Below are 13,333 nucleotides of genomic sequence, written 5' to 3' on the forward strand. Positions count from 1 at the left end.
GTGGAGTCAGGGCTTGATATGGGTGTCCCCCAGACGCAGCTCCAGGGCAATATGAGTTAGCAGAACAAACTGAGACAGTAACGCTGAGCACTCAGGGCCGAATCTAGAACACCAGCGGGGGAGCCCAAGCAGGGGAGGCTGCCCTGAGAGGGGAGCTCTGAGCTGGCTTTAGGGCTGAAGGGAAAGAAAAGAGACTCACAGAGAAGGGATGCCAGGTGGAGGAAGTGGCTTTGAGCATGTTCTTAGTCCTTAGGGTATATCAGAACCACCTGGAGGCTTTGTTAAACTAGATTGCTGCCCTCCCCCAGGAATTCTGCTTCAGTGGGTCTGGGTTGGGGCCTGCAAGTTTGCCTTTCTAACAAGTTCCAGGTGATGCCGATGTGCTAGTGGTCTGAGACCACGGTTTGAAGACCACTGGCCTAAGCAAAGGCTTGGAGCTGGGAATGAATAATTAATGATGAGACCACGGGTGAGCTGGTTTGCAAAAGGTCTATTCAGGGCAGCTGGTCTGATTGCTGGGATAATGGGAGGCTTTGTGGGCCTCCCGAAGTCCCACCTCAGGTACCCTCTTGAGGACTTTAGCTTCGGGGGAGCCACTCCATGCTCTCTGGAGCAGAGTTCAAAAGAGGAAGGTGAACTTGGCAGCCATGGGCTAGTCACAGCAGTGCAGTCCTTCTCATCTGACTGCACATCGGAATTCCCAGTGGGATCTGCAAAGACACGCAGGCGTCCAGGGCCACTGCGTCAGAATCCTTCGGGGTGGAGCCCAGACAGCTGCACTTTTTCCGATGCTCTCAAAGGCACCACATTGCACAGGTTGGGAAGACATCAGACACAGGGATGCAGAGGTGTGAGCAGGTGAGAGGCAGAGTGGCAGTTCTCCACTGGCCACACACAAAAATCACCTGGGGAACTGAAAAATATCCCTATGCCTAGGCGCCCAAACCAAGGAAACCAGACCTGCGGGGTGGGAGGGACAGATGCGACCAGATATCAGGGTTTCGTAATGCTCTCCAGATTGTTCATTTAAATGTGCATCTGAGGAAAGATGAGAGCTATCAGGGTAGATCAGTGGTGCTCTGAGTGTGGTACAGGGACCACTGGCATCAGCACCACCTAGAAACTTGTTAGTAATGCAAATTCTTGGCCACACCCAGTTCAATCAAATTAGAAACTCTAGGGACTGGGCCCAGCTCTGTTTAAACAAGCCCTCCAAGGTGTTCTGATACACGCTCAAATTTGAGAATCTCCCGCATGGAGCAAGGCAAGGGAAGGAGCAAGTCCAAGACAGTGAAGAAAATCAGTCGGATATGGTGGATGAGCAGCTGGAGAGAGAAAGCGGAGTTAAAAATCTCAGGGTAGGGGGTGCTGGAGCTGTGATCACGTGAACAGGCAGAGAGGGAGGGGCTGGAGAGGTGCCTGGAAGGTGGTGCTGGGTTCCGTGTAGGTTCAGCTTGTGGACCTGGCCAGGGTGGGTTTCCTGCTCCTCAGGGCACCCTGTTGGGTCTCTGAGTCTCATGAGATGAGGTCCCTCCCTTTCCTTGACCTGCCAGCAGTGGTCGGAGGTTCACCAGGCCTGACACTGCAGCTGTCAGGACCCCTCACATGGCTGTCCTGAGACCCCAGGGCTACCTTCTGGCTCAGTCCCCTCAAATGCTCAGCCTGTCCCTTTCAGAACCTGCCCAGAGGCCCAGTTCCTTCTGGGACTTGGCTGGTGACAGCCCCTTAGGATGTGTGGGCGTGATATTCACCTATCCAATTCACTAAGTTGGTGCACAACCCCTATTAACTGCACCCCTGGGTGGGAGCTTCATATAACAACCACTCCCATTTATCATACACCAACGATGTGCTCACATAACTTACCCAGAAGCTTCCCACCAGTCAAGTGACAACAGCATCGGGCCACCCCCTTTATGAAGAAGGAAACTGAGTCCAGAGATGGTAACTTGTTTAAGCCGCACAGCTGCCATCAAAGGAGTCCACCTGGAGTCTGACTCCTGCAGAGTCTAAGCTCTTAATCGCCCCTCCCCGGGCCTCCTGAGTGCCCCTCCCACTGCAAAACGCTGCTCCAAATGCAGCCAGAAGAGCACTGTGGACTCCTCCCCACTCTCCACGTGACACCTCTCTCAAGGTCAAAGAGCAAGGCCCAGGTTAGGGAAGCCGGGGCTGGTGGTGGGCGCAGCTCTATTGGTCCCCAGCCTGGCTGGGCCTCTCCCCACCCCTCACTGCTCACTGCCAGGCCGCCACGGGGCTGCTTGTGGGGTGAAAATAGAGGGAGGGAGGAGGGGAGAGGCAGGAGGCCCTTTTGGAGCTGTTGAGGGGCAATTTTATTGGGAAGGGAGATAAAGAGGAACATCAAAAGGAGTCCCAGGGTGCGTGGAGAGGAACCGGGTGGATTAAATTCTCCTCCAGCTGGGAGAGGTGATGAGAAGGCTGATAGCTGGCAGCTGCGGGTCCTGGAGCCCAGCAGCAGCGCCCGCCCTCCCCTCACCAGGCTGGGGAGCCAGTGGCTGCCGTGGGGCTGTGACGGTTCGGCCTTTTTATTTACTGGGAGGGGAAAAGACATCCTGCTTCTGCAGATCCCCACCCAGTGTAGCAAGCCGTTCTTTGCTTCTGGTGACTGAAGTCTTGCCACCCCCCGTGGAGGGCAGCTCGACAGTCCCTCCGTTATCAACTGCTGCCAGACGGGGCTGGGTCCCTCAACTCCCCCAAACCTTGTCCCCCCTGCTGGAAGTGGAGGGGTGACTTTGAGAGCAGTCAGAGCAGGCACTCGCTGCCCAGATACTCCTTGTCTCTCTGCAGTGACCAGCTCAGTGGCTCCGTGAATTGGCCCAGTGTTTTTTCCAACTCTTTATTGAGAGGTTATTCTGGGCTGGGTCTGCTATGAGCATCTGCTCACTGAATGCTCACACCCACCCCGAGGGGGCCTAGAATGAGATTTACACTAAGGACAGCCACACCTGGGACTTCCCCTCCTCTTAGAGTTGTAGATTCAGGCTGGCCACTGCAGGTGGACCGGCATGGGGGTGCTGGGTTTTCTCTGAGTATGGCTCTCAGTCATCACCTGTGGGCTCTGGACACTGGTACTTCCCTCTGCAGGTGACCTAGTCCCCAAAGGAGGGGAGGCCTGGCCCACCCCCAGACTCCCTCCCTGGATGTGATGTGTGCAGATACCTCCTCCACCCCTCTGGCTCTTGCCTGGTTCTCCCCACCCTGAGGCACCTCCCTTCTGATGGTGGCACCAGTTAACCCCAAGGCAGTGCTCATCTCTCCTCACTTTGGGGCAGGGTAGTAGCTGGGTTGGTGACCCAGTGGTGTGATGCGGTGGAGAGAGTAAAGTTCAGGGTGTGGGGACAGGCTGTCACTTCCTAGCTGTGTTATCTTGGGCAGCTCGCTTCCACTCCTGGAGCCTCAGTTTCTTCATCTGGGAAGTAGGCAGAATAAGGCATGCTCACAGAGTTAAGAAGCACTGTCATCTCTTTGCCCCACCATGTTTTGGTGGGTGACACCTGAGTTATGTTTTCTTACCTTAGACAGTAGGCTCCCCAATGGCAGGAGCCTTGAACGCATTTTTCCTTTGTACCCCAAATGCTAGGGAACCTCATCCCACCCTGTGAACTACAATGTGCCCTGGAGGGGCCTTAATTCCTTTTAACTGAAGAGGAAAGACTAGGGTCATGCAAATGCAGGGTGGACTAGGGAAGGGCAGCAAGGACCAAGGTGGCCTTTACATTGGCAGGGGTGGGGGTGCAGTGTTGTGAATCAAGATAGAGACGGGCCAGGGAACTTGTGAAGCGCCCAAGGAATGCTATAGACAGGTGGGACACCCTCAGCCCAAGCTGGGAACAGGGCTGGGGACCTGGAGTGCAGAGATGCCCCCCCATTCCGTAGTGCCACTGTCACAGAAGCCCTGTCCAGAAGTCACACCTCTAGGGAAGAGCCCCGCGACCAGTGATGTCAGGGAGGGAAGCCCTGAGTTTCAGTGGTGGCTAAAAGCACACAGCCTTTGGAGTTAGGCCTGACTCCAGGTTGGGGCACTGCCCTTTGCAGCTGTGTGGTTTTGCCCAAAGGATTTTACCTCCTTGAGCCTCAATTTCCTCATCTGCAAAATAGGCAGAATAAAGGCTACCTGATAGGGCTATTGTGAGTGAACTGCAAAGTCTTGGTAAAGTGCCTGGGACAGAGTAAGTGCTCAATAAAAGAGACTCGTTATTGTTCTAGAAGGGAGGGAATAGGGAGAGGCTGATTTCTAGACCTTGGCCAGGAATGAGGGGCAGGCAAAGAAGGCACGAAGGCTTGGCCGTGTGCAGGGGTGAGGGGACGCCCCAGCCCGGGGCAGGGGCCCTAGTTCTGCCTCCCTCCTCCAGGGCTCTGTTGGTCTAATCCATGCTATTGAGCGGCAGAAAATCAAAGCCCACTGGATTCCTTATCACTCTGCTGTCTATCCTTTCACTCAATTAACCCCAATCAGATGTGCCGAAGTGAACCCTGGCAGGAGGCCCACTCTCCTCACCCCTTCACCTCAGAGCTTGCAGCTTCTCCCTCCAGGCCCCCACACCTAAGGGGGGTGCCACGTTTCTCTGGCCTGGCCTCCCCAGGGCAGCTGTCCCATGCTCAGTGCACCAGGCAGCCCACTATGAAGATGGAGTCCAGGGGACGATGGGAAGGAGCCCTGTGGCGGTCACTGTCCCCTACCCCTGCCTCAACCCCAAGGACCTTCCAAGTTTCAGAGTCCAGGACAATGGATGCTGGCACTTCCCTGGCAATTCCTGGGTGAGGGACCACCTTCTGCCTCCTCCTGTCCCTCCCATCTCCTCCTGATCTGAGGCACAGAATTCCAACCCGGGGACCCAGCAAAGCCCATGTCACAGGGTGGTAGCTCAGCCCTGCTCTTTCTCTTGTGCACTCCAGGCTTGTCTAGCCCTCAAAGCCTGGGTTTCTCCACCCTGAGTGGGCCACCTCTCGGCCTGCATCAGGGTGAAGGGAACAGCCCTCATTTCAGGCTCTCGCCCATCTGAAGCCCCTTCCCAAACCCCTCTGTGGTTTGGACCCTTGAGCAGCACGGGCCTGCCATTCATCCCTGTGTGACTGAGGCAAACCCTGTGCTCTCTGGGCCTCAGTTTCCTGATCTACAAAATGGGAAGTCTGGACTGGGTGATTCTCTGAGAACCCACTGATACCTGCTGCGTTCTTCGCCGCTGCTGTCCACTCCTCCAGCTCAAGGCCCCTCCCTCTCCGGGCCTTCTCCCACTCCTCTCCTGTCTTTGTCTTTCCTCCTTTATCTTTTCCTCATTCCCTTTCCGACCTTCCCCCTCTCCTTCTGTCTCTCTTCTTGCTTTCCCCCTCCCCTCTCCTCCCCCTCCCCTCCCTCTATTCTGCTTCTCCTTGTCTCCATCTCTTTTCCTGTCTCCTCCTCCTGCTGCCCTTCCTGGTTCCCCCTTTCTGCCCCCCCACCCGCCCAGCCCGTCTCTCCCTGCCAGACCCCGCCCCCCCCCCCCCCCAGGTTATCTGGCGGATTCCACACACGCCTGCACAGACGGGATCAATCCCAGGCTGCCTTGCCGTCAGCTTATCTCTGCTCCAAATGATTGATTTTCCCTCTTTAAGAGTAATTTGCTGGTGAATTCCACGTATTGCAAAAACCCTTGTGAAATCTAATTCAATCCGATTGGCATCTGGCACTTTGGGGAAAGACTACTAGAGAGCTGTCAATTTCATCGCACGGACGTGTGTATAGAAGACGTGTCTATAGAGGGGGTGCAGGGTGGGCAGGTGCTCTTCACCTGCACATGCATGCCCCCCCCCCCCCCCCCCCGCCCTCAGAAAGGCTCTTGTCCATTGTGCCGCCAGCCAGCCCCAGATCTCCTGGGAAATGGATTACAAGGTGCATTGGGCGCTTGCATTAAGGTAAATGAGGGTCAGGTGCTTTCACATTCTGTTTTCTCAGTTTGCAGCCCACCACTGCAGTGCATTATGGGAATCTCCCACTTCCAAAACTCAGCTACACCTGACCTGCCTCTCTCCTTGCTCCTTCCCCTATTTTCCGGGCAGAGTCCCAACTCCAGGGACCCAGCAAAGCCCAAGTCAACGGTAATAGATCAGCCCTGCTATCTCTTTTCCACATTCTAGGCTTGTTTGGCTCAGAGGCTTCATTTTTTTCTGCTTTGGGAGTGGGCCACCTCTCAGGCCTGAATCAGAGATGATGGGGCACCAGCTGTCCCAGTTTGCCTGGGACTGAGAGGGTTCCCAGGACCTAGAACTTAGTGTTAAAACTTGGGCAGTCTCGGGTAAACCCTGAGAGTTTGTCCCCAGCTCTACCAGCTGTCTGAGGGGTCAATTGGCACCACTGCCCAGGCATGGAGGTCATGCACCTGGTGTGGTAAACAAGGGGTTCTAAGCATCTAGTTCCAGCTATGCTAGCCCAGGTCCTATAGGTGCTCCCCAAAGGCTGAGGTGACCTCAGAGGCTCAAGCCCCCATGTAACTCACACACAGGAGCTGGTCCTGACCAGTGAGGACAGGTGCACAGCTGACGAGCGGCTCTTACTCGGCCTTGGTGGCCATTGCTCTGGGTGGGTGGGTCCTGTCTGGGGCAGGGTCGTAGGTGCCACCTTTGTCCACTGGATACAGCAAAGCTTATAATATCCACCCCCAGAGTTGGAACCCTCCACTCTGACCCCATTTCTCTGCCCCAAGCAAATAGCCATTTCTGGTAGGACTCCATCTTGGGCTGCCCTGGACCTCTAGAGCAATCAGCCCAGTGGGCACTTACTGAAACAGTGGCTTTAGGGGGACTGGCCAGGAGGGCTAGGCTCCCCTTAATAGTGCCTGTGGGCATGGTGAGAGGGCAAGCTTTAGTGGAATGTCTGTGGTTACAGCGACCTTTCCAGGCCCGCACATACAAGGCTGCTGTCTCAGGCCACCTGGACTGGTAATTCACACAAAGGACAGAAGGTGCCATGTAGGATTTACGAGGCTTGAGCTCTTAATTCCAGGACAACCTGTTCCACTCCCCTCACCCCCAAAATCCCAAGGGAGTGAGGCCATGCCCTCTTCTGCCTTCCCTTCCTCCTGCATGTGCCCCTATTTGAAAGGCACCTACCCCAAGTGGAAAGCTTAACAATTCCTTCCTCAGGGACCTGCTTGGTATCCCAGGCACACCTCCCAACCCAGGTGGCCACTTTTCTAACTTGAAGGTCTGCCATTCTGACCAGCATATGCCAACTTGGACCTCACCCTCATACCTAGCTTCAAACCCCTCCTTCACTCTACCATCAAACTCTACACTGGAGTTTGGGCTGGGGTTGGGGCAGGGGACTAAAGTGGGGTGTATGTGTTCTCAGCAGTGCATGGAGGACAGTCCAAAATGCAGGGGAGAAGGGTGTGCATCCCAGTCTGCCCCAAGCCCAGAATTGTCCCTCCCTCTCTCTGGGGCCCCTTCTGTCTGGGGAGGGCCATGTGACCTGAAAGACAGGGCCCCTGCAGGAGGAGGACAGGTCTCGATGGTTCACCAAGAGGGCATGCAGCCCTGTGCTTTCTGTCCAGGACCTCTAGGGGCCTCTGACAGAGGAGCAGGGAGGGGATGGGTGCAGAACTAGGAGCTGGGCCTTGCACGCTGCAGCTGCCAGGCTCTGTCTACTTACCATGCTAAAACTATTTCCCCGTTCCCACAGAGAGAGAAATGTGTGGCCAGGAAGAGAAATCTAACCGCTTTATGGAAATCAGGAGGGGACACTGCCTGCTGCTAATCCCACCACTTTGTATTCCTGTCCCTCTCCAACAGCAGTCTGTCTTCCCTGTGCCTCAGTGTGGCAGGGAAGGGGCTGGGAGGGCTAGTAGGGTGGGAGGCAAGGAGAGGACCCTGGAGCTGGTGTGCTTTTGTGACCTCAGGTAAACTGTCTGCCTTCTCTGGGCTGCCTTTTAAAATGAGGGATCCCATTGCCTTCAGGAGGCCTGGAGGACAGAGCTCACAACTATTTAGAGGCCATGAATCTAGGAGTCCTGGGAGCCAAAAGAAAGTGGGTGATTTCCTGTCCCTTCCCAGCCCTCTGCCAGGTGAAGCTGCCCAGATCTGGGTCCCCTTCCCCATGAACAAAGACATCACAAATACCCCGAGAAATGGGTCCTGGGCTGAGACAGGATGCTGAGCTCCCGGCAGATGGATGACTATGCCTCGCGACAGCCCCACATGCCACTGAGCAGCCACTGAGTATCCCAGAGTCAAACCCAGGCACAGCTGCCCAGGCCTGCAAAGCCCCTCATATTGACACACTCCACATCTCCCAAGGCACATGTGTTGGCCACACAATAACTATGGTTAAGTGGACAAAGGAATAAGTGCATAAATGAATGAGCTACATGTGTGTATCTGCGAATGTGAGGGTGTGAGAAAAAATCAGAAGACAGAGGTTGGAGGAAGTGCAGAAATGGGGAAAGAGAGATAATCAGATTCAAAGAGAAACTAATAGAGACAGAAACAGAGAGCCTGAGAGAGAGAGAGAGAGAGAGAGAGAGAGAGGGAGAGAGAGAGAGAGCGAGAGAGAGCAGGCAAGGATGGGTGCAGGGCACTCAGATGAGGAACTAAAATGAGGTAAAGATGATACCAACAAGGCATGGCCACTGCCCAGCAGAGTAATGGCAGAATGTGGCAGCTCCCATCTTCTTTCCCTCCTCCTAGCCTGCCACTCCTGTCTCATCTCTGGGATTCCAAATTCTACCCTCAGTCCAACCGCTGCCTTTCCTGCAGATCCCACACGCAGCCCCTGCCCATTCATCCTATCTGCTATTACCCTCGGTCACTGTCTTCATTCTCCTGGTGTCCAGATTAATCAACCTAAAGCGCAGCTCTGAGGATATCACTCATTCTCAAGAACCATCAATGGCTCCCAATTGCCTGCTGAATTAGGTTCAAACTCATCGTGGCATTCAAGGCCCTCCAGCCTCCCTCTGGAGGCTGCATATTACATGAGGGTGCGTATTACATACTGGAGGAGTTAAATGACAGCAAGGGAAGGATATTGCTGAGTCTAAAAGGCCACTAGTGGTGCTATTTATGCTGGAACCTTTCACTTCACCTTTTTTGGGAATGGGTGGGTGGAGGGTTGGTTTAGTGGAGAGGTCGTCAATAATTTATAATTTTTATGATTAACATGCAATAAAACAGACATTTTAGGGTATTCAGTTCTATGAATTTTAACACATGGGTAGATTCATGTGTTAAATCACAGCCAGGATACAGAACAGTCCCATAACCCCAAGAACTCCCTGTGCTGTCCCTCTACAATCAGCCTTCTGCCACCCTAACCCCTGCTCACCACTGGTCGGTCCTCCATCACTATAGCTTTGTCTTTTTGAGAGTGTCATGGAATCACGCAGGATGCAGCCTTTGAGCCTGGCTGCTTCACTGGCATAGTACCTTTCAGATCCCCTGATTCTCACTTCACCCTACTGGCCTGCTTACCTAAGCGCAATCCTCTCCCTATGGGTATGGGACAGAATTAGCGCATCTGCACAGACCGCAGAGCTGGGGGGAATCCTGCATCCCCCTAGGGCTGAGCCACGGGTGTGCCAGGGGACGGCTTTAAAACAGGTGGAAGAAGAGGGTGAAGTGGGTTTAAAAAAAAAAAAAAAAGCCTAGTAGGCTTCTCTGTACAAGGTAGCATATTAAGACATTCCCTAATGAGGGCAATTAAGAGTCATGCTGAAAACAGAAGAGTAAACACGGATTCAAATGCTGAGGACTGTTGCTGGAAGTTAGGGAGGACTGCCCCTCCCTCCCCTGAGTCCTGCCCCTCTCTCTGTTAAGAGCCCCGTCCTCTCACTGCCTCATTCTCCTGTCCCCAAAGCTCCCTCTTAGTCCTTTCCTACCCCAGGGGCAGTTCCTTCTTAGTGTCTTTACTGGCTCATTCTCATCTCCCCTAACACTGGGGAGCCCGGGGGCTGCTCAGCCCCATCCCTGCTCTCTGCTCTACCTGCACCCCATTTGCAGGTGAGTCCAGCTGGACCTGTGGCTTTAAATACAATCCAGACACTGGTCTGGCAATGCTTCCATTTCCACCCCCAGCCAGAGCCACAGAGTGATGGCTGGAGCCTCCTTGGCTCGAGGCTCTGGTTAGATTTCCAGGATCTTGGAGAGCCAGTGAGGTCACCTCCACAGCTGGAGTTTGGCCATGGTAGGAGCAGCATCACAGAAATCAGCAAACGCTGCAAATGCGGAACCCCTCCGCCACCCCGAGTTGCCTGTTGAACACTTACCCGCACTTCCATTTGCATGTCTAACAAGCATGTCACACATAATATGCCGAAAGCTAACCTATGAATTCTGCCTCCCCCTCGCCAAAGCTCCTGCTTCACCTCCTCAGGAAGCAAGACCTCCGCTTTTCTAACTGCTCAGGTCAAACACCTTGTGTGGCCATTCAGGGTTCAGCCCCGTGGCAGCATGTATCTGCCAGAGCTTCACTACCTCGCAGCTGAACAATATCCCCCTGTGCGGAGACACAGCATTTTGCTCTATCCACTCATCAGCTGATGGACATCTGGGTTATTTACAGAGTATCCTTTTGAAACTTCGATCGGGTCAAGTCACTTGCTCCCTGCTCCGTCGGTCCCCTCAGTAGCCTCTTGCCTCACGTCTGTGACTGCGAGCCCTGACAAGGCCCAGCCCGGCTGACCTCCTGTAGGCCATGTGCCTCCCCTCCTCCCCGACCTACCTACGTGCAGGCGCACTCCTGCCTCGGAGCCGCTGTGCTCGCTGCTCCCTGGAGTTGCTGCTGTCACCTGCCTAGAATGCTCTGCCACCAAATATCCACATGGTTCACCCCATTTCACTGAGGTCTCTCAAGTGTCCTCTTATCGGAGAGGCCTCCTCTGACCGCCCGCTCCCAGTACTGCCTTAAACCCCTTGCCCCGCTTTGTTTTCCTTCGCGGCTCACATCCCCACCTGACAGTATACATTTGTTCCCTGTTGGTTTCTTTCGCCCTCCACCACTGCAACAAGCTGCCCAGGGGCTGGACGCGGGCTGTGTTCACTTAGGAACAGTGCCTACAATCACATGCACAACACAGTGGTTTCTCAGCAAATAGTTACCTAATAAATGAACTAATGGATGAATTCCCACCTCCCACTCAACGCTAGAGCCCCCTGAGGCATCCCTTACTGTTTCCCGCCCCAGGCCCTGTGTGCTTCACTCGCCAACCTGTACCTCTCGCTCTGCCCTGTGACTTTATGTACAAGGTTCTCTCTGAGCATAGCTTTGCACATGAGGGAAGAGCAGCGACACCTGCCTGTTGACACTAGACTCAGGGTGCATGTCAGGATGAAGGAGAGGAAAACGCTGGCTAACCCAAGGTAAACATATGATGACTTTGATTTTAAAAATTCCTTCTTACTTTTGATTCCTTTTTCAAATGAAGTGGGTAACAGATGGAGAAACTGAGGCCTGGAGAAGGAGAAGGAGAAGGGAAGGTCTGCCCTATGCCTTCACTGACAGAGTAACAACATCGCCTATGAAACCTTGCTTCACCACGAGGTGTCTCTTGCCCTCTCCTGCTGGGTCCCCACACTGGCCTCCCCTCCCAGGGCACAGAGTGAGCAGGAGCCCAGGGGGGAACGACTGGGCGCTGGCCCTGGGGAGGAGGCTCTGTGCCCTCCTTGGTGGCCCATCCTTGCCACAGTGGGACTCTTCAGTCCCCGTTGCTAGGATGTTTCACAGTCCACGGTTACGGTGATGGGGTGAGAACCTTAGGCAAAACTCCCAGTTGAGCTGCAAGAAGCTTTACCTTTTGAGACAGGGACAAACAAGACACACCATCTACTGCTGTAGGGGGAGTGTGGGAGGAAGAAACCATGTTCTCGGGTGAGATTGGACTCACCAGTTCCCCCAGTGAAAGGGCACCATAGTAGGCATGAACCAGCCAAGCGGCGATGGAGAGGAAGAGGAACGGAGAATGAGGGCTGTTGGTTCTGCTCTGCTCCCAGTGGGGGTCTTCAGGAAGACCAGCCACTGCTTTTAGGGAGTGTGATCCCCACGATAAAACGATTCCCACTATCTCCCATCCATGCTAGTCCTGCTCATAAGCATGGGTAGTGGTGGGCATGGGGAAGAAGACCACCACCAGAGAGGTGGGTGAAAGGGGACTGATGCCCCAAATTGCATAAGAGATGACCTCCAGTCACTGGGGGGTGGGGGCTGGAGCCACAGGCACTGGGGCAGGAAGCGTGTGAGGAATGGGTCCTGGCACTATGCCTGCCAAACAGGCCCTGCCTGCTTCACACCCCGCCAGGGATGGGGCCTGGTGAAAACAGCATGCTAAATAGATTATGGATGAGACTAAATTAGGAGGTGTCTGAATCATGCCAAGGACACCCTCCGGTCCTCGGGGAGGCTGGAGCTCAGCACGATGAGAGGAATCACACCACAGGATGCAGCCACGCACAGAAAAATCCTCATGATCATCATCGTCATAATAAGAGCCTCGGTGAAGGCAACTGGGGAGAAATTAATGGGAAAGAGCAGAGACAGGGCTGCCCTGCTCCCCTTGGCTTCCCTTTCAGAGCGGCTTGGCTTTGAAGTCCACAGACATTTTCCTGGAGAGCCTAATCTTGGGGGAGAAACCCTAGAAATGTGAGCCAAAGCTGTGAGACAACAGAGGTCTTGCAAATGGACCCCTGCCCAGTGAACTGTCAGCCTTAGGGCAGAAGGGGGTGGGGACAAAGGTGCTCAGCAAGGCCCCAGGATTCCAGGTACCAGCTGTGCTGAAATTGCTTTGGGTGGGCACTTAACCCCTTCTATGCAACAGAACCAGCAGATAATCTTTTAGAAACAGGAGCAGCCAGGATGGGCACTGTGGCTGGGAGGATGAGGATAAGGCAATGCCGACCTCTATTTCTCCACGTGCCTTGTCTTGGTTGCTTCCTGAACCAGAGCCCTCACCCCCTACCTCCTCTCAGCTTTACTTCACTGGTGAGAGGTGCAGCATCTTAGAGGAATTTCGGTCACTTCTCTTATACCTCCTGGGGATTCAGTGGGAGGTGTGTGATTTCCTGCCAATCCCAGTTACCTCCCTAACAGAGGGGAAAGAAGGGTCTGGATACCAGAGTAATCATACATCCACAGAGTGCAGGAGCCTCCATCAGTCTTATGGAAGCTGGCAGCCAGCCCTTCCCTCTCGCCCCCACCTCTCTTCACTGCTTTTAGAGCTTGGTTTCTAGTTCAAATTGCTTTAGAAAGTAGGAAAGCAGGAGGTCCATGCCCTGGGGCACATCAGCAGGTTTGAAGAGTTTGAGGCAGCTGGAATGGCTCCCAGGGTGGAAGGGAGGAATATCTCCTATG

General features: G+C 54.3%; 1 protein-coding gene across 4 annotated transcripts in view; it reads right to left on the reverse strand.

The window, feature by feature from the left end:
• Positions 1-13,333, reverse strand: part of CDH23 (cadherin related 23) — a 338,466-nt gene that overhangs the window by 152,211 nt on the left and 172,922 nt on the right. Inside the window, exon 11 of one of the 4 annotated variants that reach the window (XM_087824363.1) lies at positions 11,233-11,238. The exons of the other annotated variants lie outside the window; for them this stretch is intronic. Coding sequence (XP_087680489.1) covers positions 11,233-11,238 — 6 coding nt within the window. The remainder of the gene's footprint in view (positions 1-11,232; positions 11,239-13,333) is intronic. 4 annotated transcript variants of the gene reach the window in all.

This window comes from Miniopterus natalensis, chromosome 14, assembly GCF_054644295.1.
Source record: "Miniopterus natalensis isolate mMinNat1 chromosome 14, mMinNat1.hap1, whole genome shotgun sequence".
NCBI classification, from domain to species: Eukaryota; Metazoa; Chordata; class Mammalia; order Chiroptera; family Miniopteridae; genus Miniopterus; species Miniopterus natalensis.